The 16,531-nt window shown below is 43.2% G+C and overlaps 1 protein-coding gene across 3 annotated transcripts; it reads right to left on the bottom strand.

Moving 5' to 3' along the window:
• Nucleotides 1-594: 594 nt before the first annotated feature.
• SLC30A10 (solute carrier family 30 member 10) lies at nt 595-15,635 on the bottom strand. 3 transcript variants are annotated; one of them, XM_054492399.2, is made up of 4 exons: nt 14,874-15,635; nt 14,111-14,188; nt 5,400-5,639; nt 595-3,066 (listed from the first exon to the last, which is right to left on the bottom strand). In XM_054492399.2, exons 1-4 carry the CDS (start codon nt 15,511-15,513, stop codon nt 2,567-2,569), a joined length of 1,458 nt encoding a protein of 485 aa, XP_054348374.1. In that variant the 5' UTR covers nt 15,514-15,635; the 3' UTR covers nt 595-2,566. The 3 variants fall into 3 exon arrangements, with proteins under 3 accessions (XP_054348374.1, XP_054348392.1, XP_054348382.1); XM_054492417.2 differs by having other exon boundaries at nt 14,111-14,226; nt 15,089-15,635; XM_054492407.2 differs by having other exon boundaries at nt 14,111-14,226; nt 14,874-15,160.
• Nucleotides 15,636-16,531: the final 896 nt, after the last annotated feature.

Here is a 16,531-nt window from a genome sequence, read left to right as displayed (position 1 = left end):
CGTTATTAAATGCAGTCAGCCAAACTGTCTTAAAAAGGTATTATTTCATATTGACTCCAGGCCATAATCTGGTATAACTGTCTATCAAGATACTTTTCTGAAGTTAGGTTTAATTATAGTGGAATTAAGTGCCTTTTCTTACCCAGAAAAATATTTTAGAGATTAAAGAACAGTGTTTAAATGCAAACTAATATCCATTCCTTCAGCCAGTTGCACAAAAACTGTGAAATTATAATTTTCCCTTTTAATAAAGGCAGAATGATGTGAAATCAAATTAGACCTTCAGATTTGGAAGTCAGAGAAAAATTTCTTTTTTGGCTCTAAGGAATTTCAACCAATGTTTATGTAGGAGAATCTGGCCCACTGATCTCCATGCTGAGTTTCTTTTTTTTTTTTTTTTTTTTTTTTTTTGAGACGGAGTCTCGCTCTGTCGCCCAGGCTGGAGTGCAGTGGCGCGATTTCGGCTCACTGCAAGCTCCGCCTCCTGGGTTCACGCCATTCTCCTGCCTCAGCCTCCCAAGTAGCTGGGACTACAGGCGCCCGCCACTACGCCCGGCTAACTTTTTGTATTTTTAGTAGAGACGGGGTTTCACCGTGGTCTCGATCTCCTGACCTTGTGATCCGCCCGCCTCGGCCTCCCAAAGTGCTGGGATTACAGGCGTGAGCCACCGCGCCCGGCCATGCTGAGTTTCTTAAGAGGATCCACTGTTTTGTGTGAGTACATGCCACACTTTTAATACTAAAAATAGAAATTCTTACTTATTAACCCCTTTGAGCTTATAAAGTGCAAATAACCTAGCCCAATAAGCTCCTAGAAATAAAAACATTTTTAGGCATTTTTCTATTTACCTACTTCACAGCCAATTTAAACTCAGATAAGTACATTTTCAAGGAATAAAGAATTTCCTGGCCAGGTGCAGTGGCTCATGCCTGTTCTCCCAGTGCTTTGGGAGGCCAAGGCAGGAGAGTCACTTGAGGCTAGGAGTTCAAGGCCAGCCTGGGCAACATAGCAAGACCCTGTCTCTACAAAAAAGAAAAAAATAATAATTTCCTATCTTACTGATCATAGCTGCTTATTTATTTTAGCCTTCAAATTTAGGACTAAGATAAATCGTTTAAATATGATGTTTGTTCTAAAAAATTGTGGATGCTGCCTTCATTATCGACCTAGCACCTCTGATAAATCCTGTGCAGATTCTAAACAGGACTTTACACACTAAGAGCTGGTTATTTTCAGACAATCTTGCAGTCTACCAGAGATGATACTAGTTGTCTAGTGAGGCACCTCCCATTTTCTCATACCTGTGAGACTGTTCTGATTTAAATACCGATGTCCGAGCAATGTGTTAAATACATGACAGATGCTTCTCTACTACCAACATAGTTTGGTTATGGGTCTGAATCCGATTATAAAAATTTTATTTGAACTTGGTAATATGGATCAGAGACATGAAAGAAAATTTTAAGTTCCTCAAAAACACATTAAAGGCAGCAATTAAGCTAATTCTCATTTCTCCCTTGGACATCAACTTTTTCATTGAGTTACTAGTTGACAACTATAATAAATACTTTAAAATATGTCTAATTAAAGAGAAGGCAATCTAGCTTATTTATTTCACAAGAATTAACACTCAGTGTTATGCATTCTGCTATCCCAGGAATACTCTTTTCTGGTAAATGCTGCATAGATCAATGCAATCGTATGAAAGAAAAGTCAAAGGAAATTTGGAAAAATAAGTAAATCATTATCAAAGCACTAAATGAAAACAGCTCCAACTATACTGACTCTAAAAGACAGCATATGAATATCTGTGTCATACTTAAAGAAGCTGAAATATTCCCTCACTTCCATGTGAAAAAAAAGTATTATATATTTAAGCATTTGAAACATTCTATAGTTGCAGTTCAGTTCACAGCAGAAAGTAAACATTAGTTTTCTCTCACCTCACAAAATATAGAGATGGCCAACGCCCTCCTACTAACCTTTACCTCCTCTAGAATGTTCTGAGAATATTTTCTACCTTAATAGTTATTCATTTTATATTTATTCAAAAATGAATCAAAGAAAAAAATATGTCTTCAGTGCCAGAAATACTTAACTTGCCTCTTTTATGATCGTTAAGGGGATTGGGAAACATACAGCTGTTGTGGTACTTTAGTTTTTTCAATGTATTTAAGCTATGATCTCACCTGAGCATTAGCTAGAAGTTCTAATCAGTTTAGAAACAAGAACTTCTTTGAACACTGTATCCGCAGCTATTGAGCCCCAGTCCCAGACTTCAATGTCCCCGATATATACACTAGTGCAGTTTGCTTTAGAAAATGCATGTTCAAGCTGAAACAGTCAAAGAGCAGCATGAGACACCCAGGGGAATGGAAAGGAGTTAGTTACATAAAAATTCACAGACACGTTTAACTAAAATCCCAAACAGCCAACCCCTAGTGAACACAGAGCATGCACGCTGCAAGTCTGGTCTGGGCCTACAACACGGAAAGCTCTTTTTGTGAGCCAAGCTTGTGGTTCCAAAGTGCCTCATCTATATGGTCTGATTATGTGGGTACCAGATTAAAAATGCGTGCTGTTGACATAACATTGGTCCTCCTGAGTTGTGTTAAGAGTTTGTCTGTGGTCACTCAGACAACCATCCAAAGACACTTCAATAGCCACTTCTCTTGCGTCTCTTCTACTGAGGCCATCACTTCCATATGTGTCTAGAGAGGGCCCACCATTGTGCTCAGCACAGCCATTGACGTGGGCCAGAGGCAGTGCCCCGGGGGGACAACACAGCTGCTTAGCACAGCCCTTGGAGATGCAGGGTGAGTTGCAGAGCAACAGTAAGTCCTTCTGCTCCAGGGGTTCCTTCAAGTCCACATTTTCAAACTGGATGGTCACATTGTGGATTCCTGCACTGTGGAAGATTTCTCGAATTTTTGTGCTGGCATCTTGATATCCCCTGTCCTTAGGATACTTGATGTGCAGAGTGGCAATAATCTTTCCACTTACAAGTTCCCAGATGTGCACTTCATGTACACTGCTAATTCCAGGCACAGCAGAGAGTTTACTCACTATAACAGAGAAGAGCAAACAAAAGCCAAGGTGAGCGCTGCATTTGAAACATGGAACTACAGGAGGGATATGGTCCCGTTAAGCATTCTCACCAAAATGGCTGCATACTTACTAAGAACAGCAGGAAGAAATTAGTTCTACCTCTATGGGTACATTTGCCCTTAACCTTCTTTCTCCACACATTGCTAGCCCACACAAAGTCATTTAAGAAAGTAAGTCTAACAATGACAAGAAAAAATTCCCAGGGTTGCTGAGTATACAAGGGAATGGACACTTGAATGAACTTCCCATAGTAGTATAAAGTGCAATGCCTTTTCTTAAAAGGGATGATTTGGCAACATGGATCAAAAAAAACCTTTACTAGCAATTCTAGTACTAAAAGTTTAACCTAAAAGAAATAACCAAATATGTATGTACAAGAGTGGTTTGGACAATGCTCCTTGTGTTCATTAAGAAGATGGAAACAACAAGGAAATAGTTAAGTCAATTATGTAATGGAATAGGATATAGTTGTTTAAAAGTAAGTTGCATATTTAAGAATATGAGAAAATGTACATAAGGTATTTTTAAGTGAAAAAGCAAATTGCTAAACTGTGTATATGGTATGATCTTTCTTTTTACACCGCATATAGCAGAAAATATTAACAGTGGTAGTTTCCACGGTCAAATTATGAAAGATTTCTATTTTCTCATTTAGGCTCCTGTGTATTTTCTATACTTTCGAAAATGAGTATGTATTTAGAGAGATGGTATTCAATACTGATTTGAGCAAAGGCTCTGCAGTCAGCTAGTTTGAATCCTAGTTTAGACATTTACTAACTGCATGACGTTAGGCAATTACCTAACCTCTCTGTGCCTCAGTTTCCTTATCTGTATAATAGAAATGATAATAGTACCTTTTTGTATTATTTTAAGGATTAAAATGCATTATTATAAGTAAAGCACTTAGAAGACTTACATTTCCAGCATGCAATAAATGCTATGAAAATATTGCTATTGTTATTACTATCTTATAGTAATAACAAAAAAAAAGTGGAGTTTTTTTTTTGTTTTTTTTTTTAGAGACAGAGTCTTGCCCTGTCTCCCAGGCTGGAGTGCAGTGGCATATTTATGGCTCTCTACAGCCTCAAACTCCAGGGCTCCAGTGATCCTCCCACCTCAACCTACTGAGTAGCTGGGACCACAGGCATACACTACAAACTTTACTTTTTTATTTATTTATAAAAAGTAATTTTTTTTATTTTTCTAAAAATGAGGTCTCACTATGTTGCCCAGGCTGGTCTTGAACTCCTGGCCTTATGCAATCCTTCCACTTCAGCCTCCCAAAGTGGTGAGATTACAGGCATGAGTCACAAAAAGTAGCCCTCTATTTAAAAAAAATATCTGTTTTTAAATACATTACTTTACTAAAAACATATCCAGTATGTATCACAAATTTCTTTGTATATGTTTATCTTATTTCCTCTATTGGGAAACGAACTAGCTCCTGGGAAGGCAAAGGCAATGCTGTATGTCTGCTCTTCTGTCTCCTTCCCTCTCCCACCACCTGCTCTGCCTGCAGCTCTGGGCAGTGTTGTGAGAGACACAGTGACTTGCATGCCCGCATTAACTAGAAAGCAGGGTCTAGAATATGAATGATTTGTGTTTTTAGAATAAGGAGAATAAAATAAATTTCTTGGCAGAAATGGCCTTATTTGAATTAAAATAAATCTTTGACATGAAAGTAAGTAGCCCAGGAATAGGTATTATCCAAGCATTGCATTCCTTTCTTTTTTTCCTTTCCTTTTTTTTTTTTTTTTTTTTTTTTGAGTCAGAGTCTCCCTCTGTCATCCAGTCTGCAGTGCAGTGGTGCAATCTCGGCTCCCTGCAACCTCCGCCTCCTGGGTTCAAGCAATTCTCCTGCCTCAGCCTCCCGAGTAGTTGGGATTACAGGTGCATGCTACCACGCCTGGCTAATTTTTTGTATGTTTAGTAGAGACAGGGTATCACCATGTTGGTCAGGCTGGTCTTGAACTCCTGACCTCAGGTGACTCACCCGCCTCGGCCTCCCAGAGTGCCAGGATTACAGGCATGAGCCACTGCGCCCAGACCAAGTATTGCATTCTTAAAAATTTGCAGTTGAGTCAGAGAATCACGGATTGCAAAGGACCTTTGGTACTTGGAGCTGAGTCATCTTAACAGGCTATAAAACATATGATGACGTCTCTACCACCTGGTGATTTAAGGTATTTCAGAATACATAACTCAAACACTGCTCTTAAATAATGCTTGTCCTTTGGCCTGAATAACATTAAATTGAGAGTGGTTCTGGATCAAAATTCAGTCTACTTACTCAGCTCTTCCATGTTGACTCCTTTTGGGACCATCTGTAGCAGAATGGCAGCGGTCTCCTTGATGAGCGGGAAGGCAGATGACAAAATGATGATGACCATGAGGACAGTCAGGCTGGGGTCAATGTAACACTGCCAGTTACACGGGTCCTCACTCTTCAGGGGAAGCACATAGAATATGATGGCTGTGATTACCACAACCACAGACCCCAGGGCATCTCCCATCACATGCAAAAGTACACCTGCCGGGAATAAAGAAAGACTACTGCAGCACAGTGCAAATCTGGAAGCCACGTGACACTCACTGACTTGGATTTCCAGGTATATGAATATCTGTTACCATTTGGAGTTTTTTGGTTTTTGTTTTGGTTAGAACAGTAGGATGAATCAAAATAATGGCAACTACTTCTTAGGAAACAAAACCCCAGGCCACCATCTCAGGACTCAGAGTACCTTGGAAGAGCAACAGCCTAGGAAGATTCTGACCTGCAGGAAGAGTGACTGTGCCATCTCACTGGGCCACATCGCTACCACTCACCACCCATCAAAGGGCACCAAGCTGGAAAACAGAGGCTGTGCAAATGATTTCTTTTTCTTTCAGACAAGCATCTATGCTTTACGTTGTTTTAAACATGCTTAAGGGGAGAGAGAACAAGTTGTATTAAGAGTGTTTAAAACAAATTGTCTTTTTTCTACCTTGATCCACTTTCGCCTTTCCTTGTAAGCATTTACCTACTTTGTATTTAGTCTGTGGTCATTTAAATGGCATTTGGTTTAAGAGGTGCCCAAGAACAGGGACTCTGGCAACATTTCCATTGCATAAAGAGCCATTTATCAAAATTAAATTAAATTAAAATTCTACAGATAATACTAAAAATTGTGGGTGCCTTTAATTAAGGGAATTGTTTCTAAAGATACTGATTATGATATAGAATACATGCATTCCTCAGCAAAGATTTGAGTGCCCAATTGTTAGCCAAAGACTAAATTGGGATTTAGTAAGTAAATTAGGTAAAAATTTGGTCAGAAAAATTATAAAATATAAACACAAGGTTTTGGGTTTTGGTTTTGGGGGATTTTGTTTGTTTTTTACAGAACACAACATCAGAATCTTGCAATTCAAAATATAGTTTGCAAACCAGCAGCATCAACATCACCTAGGAGCTTGTTAGAAATGATGCATCTCAGGACCCACCTCAGATCTGTAGAATCTGAACCTGCATTTTAAAAAGATGCCCAGATGAGGCCGGGCGTGGTGGCTCACTCCTGTAATCTCAGCACTTTGGGAGGCCAAGGCGGGTAGATAATCTGTAGTCAGGAGTTCAAGACCAGTCTGGCCAATATGGTGAAACCCTATCTCTACTAAAAATACGAAAAATTAGCTGGGCATTGTGGGGGCATCTGTAATCCCAGCTACTCAGGAGGCTGAGGCAGGAGAATCGCTTGAACCCAGGAAGCGGAGGTTGCAGTGAGCCGAGATAGTGCCATTGTACTCCAGCCTGGGCAATAAGAGTGAAACTCTGTCTCAAAAAAAAAAAAAAAAAAAAATGCCCAGATGATTGGAATGCACATACAAGTTTCCAAAGCACTGCTCTAGAAGAAAGCATATATATTAAGAAAGGTCTGCTTTGTCTCTCCATGTATTCCACAGACTTATGCAGTAGAATTAATAATAATCCAAATTACTAACAACTTACTCAAGGCTAAGACTAAACAGTCTCACTTGGAAGGTGCTGTAATTGAGCTAAGTCCTCCTCTTGGCAACACCTCCACAATTCTAAATAACATCATAGGTAAAATGGCATGTGAACACTGAATGTAATTTGAGGCAATTGCCTCAAATTTTCCCCAAAAAAATACAGGAATAAACAGAATTCCCATATTTCCTTTTGACTGAGTGTTTACTTATGATAATAAGATCTTGATTCAATATATACATTAACATTCCCATTTTCTAATGCTGTGCTCCTTTCTCCCAATACCCCACCCCCAAAGGAGCTTTTAACTCCCCAGTCCCTGTCCTGAACCACTGAGGGGAAACTCAAAAATACTTTGTTCCTCTACAAGGAGCTAAGAATCGAAGCTTTAACTTGCTTCAGGACAGTACAAAATGCTACCATAAAAATATGAAAGCCTAATATTTCCTATACACATGCGATGTCATGTTTACTGCGTGAGACAGTCTGTTATTCTCTGATTGTCTCATACATGTTAGATCCATTTCCTCCGTAAGTAACATGAGGATCAGGGTCATACTCCAAATTGTCTTCGTTTATATAATAGCAATGTGGGCATTCAATAAAACAGTAGCTTCTGGTTGACTGTCATAACTCCTATGGCATACAGTAACTCTTGTCTTTAATAGTAATAACTATTATTATTATTATGCTAACTAACACATATGCTCCAGGCATTGTTTTAAGCATGTTACACTTACCCATTAAGTCCTTTTAAGGACTGTAAGGTGGTTACCCTTGTGAAAATAAGTAACGCAAAATCTAAGCTGTTGGAACTCGAAAGTATTTTGAGCCTTCAAGGAATGTGAATTACAGGGCCTGAGCTACGTGACAGGCAGCTGTAAGCTGTTGTATGTCTGAATTCAGTCTTTTTCCTTACCTGCGTTGCTCTGTAAAATGTTGTAAATGGCAAAGGGCCCCAGGGAAGACCCCCTTCTCTCTTACTGTTGATTTTCATTCTCCCTCTTACCTTTTTCATACAAGACATCATGGCTATCACAGTCCTTTAATATGGAATGTTAAATACACTCTTTTAAGTTGGAAAGGAAATGAAAACCGGCTATAAAGAAAACAAGCCGCATGGAAAAGAAAACAAATTGTAACTAATTTTTTAAACTCCTAAACCAGGCTTGTATACAAAATGTTGTAACCCTGCTAAATTTCTTTGTCTTATATATAAGCAAGAATTTAGCTTTTAACTTTGGAACCGTATCCCCATTTCTCTGGAGTGATGAGTCCCGGAATGGCCATTGCCAGCTTTTCACTTGAATAAACTCTGGAAAACTGGAATCTGACCCTTTTGATTATTTCTGGCTGGTGCTCCCTTCATTTTACAAATGAGGAAACTGAGGCACAGAATACATAAGTAACTTGTCCAAAATCACACAACTAAAAAGTGTTAACTGGGGATATCAATCTGGGTGGTCTGACCAGAGATCTACTGTGCATCCTACCTCATGTAAGTTCTAAAATTCAATTTCAGCTTTTCCTTCTGAGAAATTCCACTATTACTCCCTAAGAATTACATAAAATAGTAACTTTCAAACTTGTTTTTCCCATAATCCACAGTAAGAATTATGTTTTGCATCCTAGCACAGAGATACAAATTGAAACAAATAATTCATGGTAAAGCAAAACATCCTTATATATGACTTCTTAATATTATCTATTCTATTTCATTCAATTATAATTAATTTTCTACTAAACTAATTCTAGGGCCCAAATTGTCGCAGCCTTCAGTTTGAAAAACTGTTTAAAGCAGTATCCCACTCAATTCCTGACATTTAATAATGCAATGTGTCTTCTAGCTGCCCAGGCAAAGATGAAGAAGGCCTGGTCATGACCATTAACTACAGGGCAATGGCAAAATTCTGTGGGGTGTCTGTGAGTGTGTGTGTGTGTGTGAGAGAGAGAGAGACTGAGAGAGAGAGAGAGAGAGAGACCGAGAGAGAGAGACAGAGACAGAGAAAAAATGGGGTCTCCCTCTGTCACCCAGGCTGGAGTACAGTGGTACAATCATAGCTCACTCCAACTTCGAACTCTTGGGCTCAAATGATCCTCCCATCTCAGCCTCCCAAGTATCTAGGACTACAGATGTGTGCCACTGCACCGGTTAACTTTTTTACTGTTTAAAATAATTTTTTTACCTTTTTTTTTTTTTTTTTTTTTTGCAGAGACAGGGGTTTGCTATGTTACCCGGGCTGGTCTCAAACTCCTGGCCTCAAGTAATCCTCTTGCCTCAGCCTCTCAAAATGGAAGATTCTGAGATAAATACATCGATAACCTCCTCAAGGAGGAAAAGAGTCTCCTGTGATGAGAAATCTCAGGACAGTCTTGTTGAGAGGTAGGTAATTTGGGCAGGACTCTGGAGAGGAGGCAGACTTCAACAGGCAACCACAGGAGAAGGCATTTCAAACAGAAACACCTCGCGGGAGACTCGTGGGAAACCGAAGATGGGGGACGTGCTCATGGGGCAACGCTGGAGGCTGACGCGCTAAATTTGGATTCACAGACCCTGACGCTGTTGCTATGAACCAAGGACCTTATTATGAGAGTCAGCCTCTTTGAGGAGCAAGATTCTCATCTGTGAAATGGGGTAGTAATAATATCTGCCTCACCTCCCTCAGAGGCTAGCTCTGTAGAGTATGTAAAAAAATGTCTGAAAACCCTCCGAGAATGACCAAGAGGTGATGATGATGATAACAGGCACCATTTGTTGAGTGGGTCCTCTGTGCTATTCTAACCACCCATGTGATCCGCACAACACGGTGGTGTTGGTCCTATTATCTCCATTATATAGATGAGGGGACTGAACATTAAAGAGATGAAGTTCCTTGCCCAAGGTCACCTAGCTAGGAAAAGGGAGAGGCAGAACTCAAACCAGATCTGCCTGATCACAGGGTCTAAGCGCTTCTCACCTCACTACAGATGTACATTAAATGTTGACGGGTATGCAGGGAGACAGTGAAGAGCTGATGGGGGACGTGAGGCCATGAAGGGGTGAAGAGAAGGGCAGAAATGTCTAGAAAGGAGTATTGGCACCGGAACAGCAAGCTCTGAATGTCAGCAGTGTTTAGACCATATCCTGTATGCGGCAAAGGCTTTGAGCAGACTCCGATGTGATCACATCTATGATTCAGAAAGATAAATCTGGCAGCATTATCTGAGACACAAAGAGCACCACTTAGTAGACAACTCAATCAGCTGCTGAGTTACAATGCTCTCAAGGTAGCTTTGCAAAGACAGCAAACCTCTGTACTTGGCCCTCACTTGCTGCCTTTAGATTAAAACGAAACCCCAAAAAAACTGGCATATAACATAAATTGGCAATTTGACACAAGTTGAAATCTGATGTGTCCCAGCAATTAGGAAAGCCATCAGTGCTGTTGAATTTGTTGAATGACTGGAAATAGTGCATTTGCACTAGGCAAATGGTAATGAAAAAATGAGATCTTTCTTATTGGGAAAAAGTAAGAATTACAAAGAAACATCTCATCAAAGGGGATTTATTTTCAAGGGATGTCAAGATGGCTATTCATCTATTTATGTTTATACCAAACTTTAAAAAGGTAATTGTCTTACTGACATATTGCTACAACATTTTTAATACATGATGTTTGATCCTATTAAATAAAATTGACCACTACAAAGCACATTGATGAGAATTTTAAGAGGATTGTGTTTTTACCATACTTTACCGTAGAAGACAAAATGTGTTCCTTAGAACTCATTTTTTTGCCAGGCACTGTGGCTCACACCTATAATCCTAGCACTTTGGGAGGCAGAGGCCAGCAGATTACCTGAGGTTGGGAGTTCAAGACTAACCTGGCCAACATGGCGAAACCCCGTCTGTACTAAAAATACAAAAAAAAATTAGCCGGGTGCAGTGGCGCGCGCCTGTAATCCCAGCTACTCTGTAGGCTGAGGCAGGAGAATCGCTTGAGCCTGGGAGGCAGTTTGCGGTGAGTCGATATCACGACACTGCACTCCAGCCTGGGCTACAGAGTGAGACTTCATCTCAAAAAACAAAACAAAAAAAAACTCATTTTTTAAATTCCCATTGGAATAAGAGAAACAGTAAAGAAAGTGAAGAAATTGTTTTTGTTCACAGAGACCCCCGTAGGCTGTTTCCTCTGCAGATCTGGAGAGTGGGACACAGTCCTGCTTTCTAAAGCAGTTGCTTAAATGTTAGCAATATAACCATTCAGTGGACTGTGTACTAGAGAAGCAAGCCCTCTCTGTCTGGAGTCTAGAGGCAATGTGTGATCATGGAAAGAGCCAGAAATGTGATGTAGGAGCCCAGGATTCCAGCCTGGTCTCTGCTATGAGATGGGGTGACTTGGGGAAGTCATCAAACTCTCCGCACCCTGCTTCCTCATCTGTGAAGTGAAAGGTTGAAGTCCATTTTCCCTAAGGTCCTTCCACTTCTAACTTTCTGTGATCCTTCCCTGAACTGCGGCTCCAAGATAAGAACACAGCACCACAGGGGAGGCCAGCCTCACACTTAGCCGGGAATATGGAAAGGCTCCTATTAGCCACAGCACAGGCACTCGTCAAAAGCAGCAGGAATGATCTCAGCTAACACGGAAGCACTGTGGGTTGAGCCCAGCAATTCCACCCACTAATTAAACGATAATTGTATCCACCCAGTAAGATTGTTGTGACTACCAGTTCACTCATTCATGAATGGTACCAGGGACAAAGTACGTACTCAATAAAACTGTTAGCTAGTTTTCCTACTATAAGCCTAAACACTTTATATGTTTCATTTATTTCAAAGCAATCCCATAAGGTGGGTACTGTTATTATCCTCTTTTTAAAGATGAGGGGATTGGAGGCTTAGAGAGGTTCAATAACTTGCCCGAAGTCACATGGTTTTTAAGTGGCAGAGCTATGATTCACACTCAGGCAGTTTGAAGCCAAATCCCAACCTTTCAGCCACTGCACTATTCACCTCTATCAGAAGCTAAAGGTGCACTGCTGTCAGTCCCTGTAAACCAAAGGCCCAGCCAGGTATAGCAAGGCATTCTACTACTGACATTTTTCTACCAAGAAACTTCAATAGCTTAGGACTAAAATTTGGCAAGTTCATATAAGTTTCCCAAACAAGATCACTATAACTATGAGGGCCTACTCTTCTTCTTCTTTGCTTCAATCCACCTACCTATTCTCTTTCTCAACTTTGTAACATAAGAATGAGGATAGTTGGCCGGGTGCAGTGGCTCACGCCTGTAATCCCAGCACTTTGGGCAGCCGAGGCGGGCAGATTGCCTGAGGTCAGGAGTTCGAGACCAGCCTGGCCAACATGGTGAAACCCCGTTTCTGCTAAAAATACAAAAATCAGCCAGGCGTGGTGGTGTGCACCTGTAATCCCAGCTACTTGGGAGGCTGAGGCACAAGGATCACTTGAACCTGCTAGGCAGAGGTTGCAGTGAGCAGAGATGGCACCACTGCACTCCAGCCTGGGAGACAGAGCAGGACTCCATCTCAAAGAAGAAAAATAATGATGATACTTAACAGAACAGGCTTTGAAAAGTTAAAGTCTCTGATGGTGAACTCCACCTTAAAAATTATGTACGTGTGTGTGTACATATATATATATATATATATTTTTTTTTTTTTCTTTTTTGAGACAGAATCTAGCTCAGTCTCCCAGGCTGGAGTGCAGTGGTGCAATCTCGGCTCACTGCAACCTCCACCTCCGGGGTTCAAGCAATTCTCCTGCCTCAGCCTCCCGAGTAGCTGGGATTACAGGCGCCCACCACCATGCCTGGCTAGTTTTTGTATTTTTACTACAGATGGGGTTTCGCCATGTTGGCCAGGCTGGTCTCGAACTCCTGACCTCAGGTGATCTGCCCACCTCAGCCCCCCAAAGTGCTGGGATTACAGGCGTGAGCCACCGCGCCCACCCCAATGTATGTATTTTTAAACTGGACCTTAAAAAAGAGAGATAATGGATGATGATTTTTTTTTCATTACAGATTCTCTTTTAAAAGCTCGCCACTAAGCTCTTTCAGAGAGCAAATTCCCCTGTTGCCTTTAAATTTGTTTGATTAATTTAGAAATTTTTAGGAGCTCATATGTTATTGTTGTTATCTTCTGGATTTTCCCTATAGGTTCACTCTGAGAATTCCTTTGTAAAACAGATGGGAGACACTCAAAGTGAAGGTATCTCCTGAATTATTAATTTTTCATTATATTATTTCCATCAAAGCCCCACTTACAGGCTTTCCCCAAACCACAGGAAAGTAGAGGGTTGCTTAATCCTTGTTGGAATTCTCAAAGTCGAGATTGGGGATTAACCCCTTCTGGAATCACTCTGAAGCAAAGTCTATGCCCAAGAAGTTGGAAAGGAGAGATGTTGGCTACAATGGTGTCCAGCGAGAAACACATCTCAAAAAGCCCTGGGCTGACCTTAGTCCAGTGCTTCCGACCTTGACCACATGGTGAGAGGCTAGCTAGGTGCTTGCCTTGGGCCTCACCAGAACACTCCCTGTGGTCCTGGGAGTGGAGGTTTTAGTGAGCCAACAGTCCCTTCACAAAAGCAGATTTCTGGCAGAAATAGCTGATGCAATAGGGTCACTCAGCAATGCGAGATAGGGCACAACCTTGGATAGCAGCTCACCTACTGTTTTCCTACCTTTATCAAAATCAATTCAATTAAAATGGGTTGCATGATTTGTTAGCAATATCCACGGACCAGTAAAACCAAGTAAAGTAGTAACACAACATTAATATGTGCAGTTCTGGAGCAGGCAGTATTAGCATGGGTCTAAGTGGAGCTAAGATAAATCATTAGCAACCAGTTTCTCCCTCAGGATCAATGCAGTGATTACGAAAGAGAGTTGGGTCATAGTCTATGCATGTAACTGGCCTACTTTCAAACACACCTTTGCCTTATTAAAAGTCAAACAGAAATAAACAACACAGTCCATGTGTGTCATAGGGATTTCAAATAGGCCCAAAGTCAATCCTACCTCTGATATTCAGAGCTTCAGACTTTTTCTCTTTTTTCATCATCTCTTCTGGCTCATTCTGGGTGTTGAAGGAATCACCTGCATTCAAAGAAGAAACCTTGTGTTGTGTATAAGTTCTACAAACAAACAAAAAAAAACCAATGGACTCAAAATAAAGTTTTGTTATTTTAAATTTCTACTAGCTTAAGGGAGACCCTTCTTCTGCACACCCACAGCTCAGAACAGTACATTTTGGCCTTGAAATAGCCTTGTGATCCACCTTTGGACTTCATTCACACATCCTTTCAAGTTAAAACAAAAAGAGGGCGAATGGGAGCCCACCTGCAGCCCCTAAACCCGTAACACCCAGGAAGACAAACGGATGGGCAAAGAGGCGGGGAGAACAACAAAATTCAGACAGCAAGTAATGAGACGGAGGAGGGGTTGGAGAGTGCTGCCTGTTGCCCAATAATAATGACTGATTTCCAAGAAAATCAATACTCATATACAGAGAATAGGGTAATGGAAAAGAGGCCAGGGCTACCCGAGGATCCAGGAGAAAAAAGAAAGGATGGGGAATATGTTAAATTGGCAGAAGAGAAGTAAAGCGGGATTGTAAAGGGAATGGATTTATTAAAAAAAGAAAAGGAAGGAAGGAAGGAAAGAAGGAAAGAAAAAGAAAAAAAGCATGCAGAAGGAAAAGAGGGCGTGGAGTGAGAAGAAAGGGACCGGTGGGAGGAGGAAGGAAGGGCCAAGCGGTCGAAAGGATGCAACCGAAAGGCACCTGCTACGTTTGAGAACACGGTCGCCCCCTTCTCCCGCTTCCTTTCCACCGAGGTCCCCCGGAGGGTTACGGCCGAGTCCGAGCCTGGGGCTGTCGGGGCTGCCGCGGGCCGCGGGTCCTCCGCGCCCTGAGGCCCCCCGAAAGCGCCGGGGGCGCAGCCCTCCGCCAGCTGCTGCGGCTGCTGCAGGCGGCGACTGCGTCCCCGGAGGCAGCACGCGAACCAGGCGGCGCAGTCCTGGAAGATGAGCAGCCCCACCACGTTGACCAACAGCCCCAGGACGCCGACGATGAGCACCAGCTCGGGGTCATCGATGCGCTCGGGCCGGGCCAGGCGCAGCACGGCCTCCACGAAGATGGTGAAGCAGAGCGCGGTGAGGAAGACTGCGTTGCTCAGCGCGCCCACCACCTCGGCGCGGGCGTAGCCGTAGGTGGCGCTGAAGCCCCCGGTGGGGCGCCGGGCGATGTAGCCGGCGCTCAGGCCCACGCACAGCGAGATCAGGTCGGAGAGCATGTTGAAGGAGTCGGAGAGCAGCGCGATGGAGTTGCCCAGGTAGCCGGAGACCAGCTCCGCCACGAAGAAGGCGACGGTGAGCACCAGCATGAAGAGCAACCGGCACGTCTTGCCTGAGTAGCGGCCCATCTTGCCACCAGCCCCGGGCGCCCGGCGCCGCCCAGGGGAGCGCAGCCCACCACGCGCGCAGCCACAGGTGCGGGGCGCGGCGTGGATCCGTGAGGCCCGGTACCCGCCTCCCAGATTGTCTCGCCGGCCCTGCCCTGCCGCTTTTTATAACGCGAGGCCGAGCGCCGCCAGTCCCCGCACGTCCAGAGTCTAAAGGAGTGGCGGGGGCAGTATCTGAACAGCCCGTGCACCGCCTCCCGTGGCCCTTTTCCCCTCCCTCGCGGCCTGGGCCTGACTTGGCAGGTGGCCACGAGCCGATGTCTCTCTTTGTGGGACAGGACTGTGCAGAGAGGGGCGCTGCGGAGGAGAGGGGGCGTGTCTGGATGTCAATCTTCACAGACTCCCTCCCCATGCAGAGGTGGGATTCACCCAGACACCCCGCTTCTCCTGGCCGTCAGGGTCGCCAGTGTCCTGTTGACTCAGTCATAAGGTCCTTGGCTGCTGTGGGGTGTGTTGGCTGCTGTGGGGTGTGTTCGCTGCGGTGGACTGGGACACCTTCGCGTACGTGCCCGTAGGCACCTTGCGGTGCAGATTCCATATTAATCAGGTGCAAGGCCTCGGAGCACAGGCTTGGGGCAACTTGCCCTTGAGGGTGCTTTCTGCTTTTCATTTCGTGAAATGTGACCTCATTCCCCACTCAGCCCTCCACCCTCACTCCACTAACCCCAGGATAAAGCTATTTGATCCTCTCTTGTTCTTCACAGCCATCATAAACGGTGCAGGATCGTTCCTATTACCCACTCATGGTACAAGATCGTCCCCGTTCCCCTTCAGAATCTTCGCTGTCAAGGCTTCCTTCCCTGGGTGAATCGCAGGCAGCCCTCAGGAGAGCAGACCCCACTTCTGTAAGCATGCACTCCTGCCTAGCACTCGAAGGCTGGTCTACTCTGTGGTAGACACAAGTCCCTTGGCCGCCAAAGAAACCAGGGCTGACCTCCTCTGTGTACTTGTCTCATTCTTCATTGAAGAGAATATTCTA

The sequence above is a fragment of the Pongo pygmaeus genome, chromosome 1 (genome assembly GCF_028885625.2).
Source record: "Pongo pygmaeus isolate AG05252 chromosome 1, NHGRI_mPonPyg2-v2.0_pri, whole genome shotgun sequence".
Lineage (NCBI taxonomy): Eukaryota > Metazoa > Chordata > Mammalia > Primates > Hominidae > Pongo > Pongo pygmaeus.
Note: the sequence above shows the minus strand (reverse complement) of the source record. Positions and strands in the feature narration are given on the sequence as shown.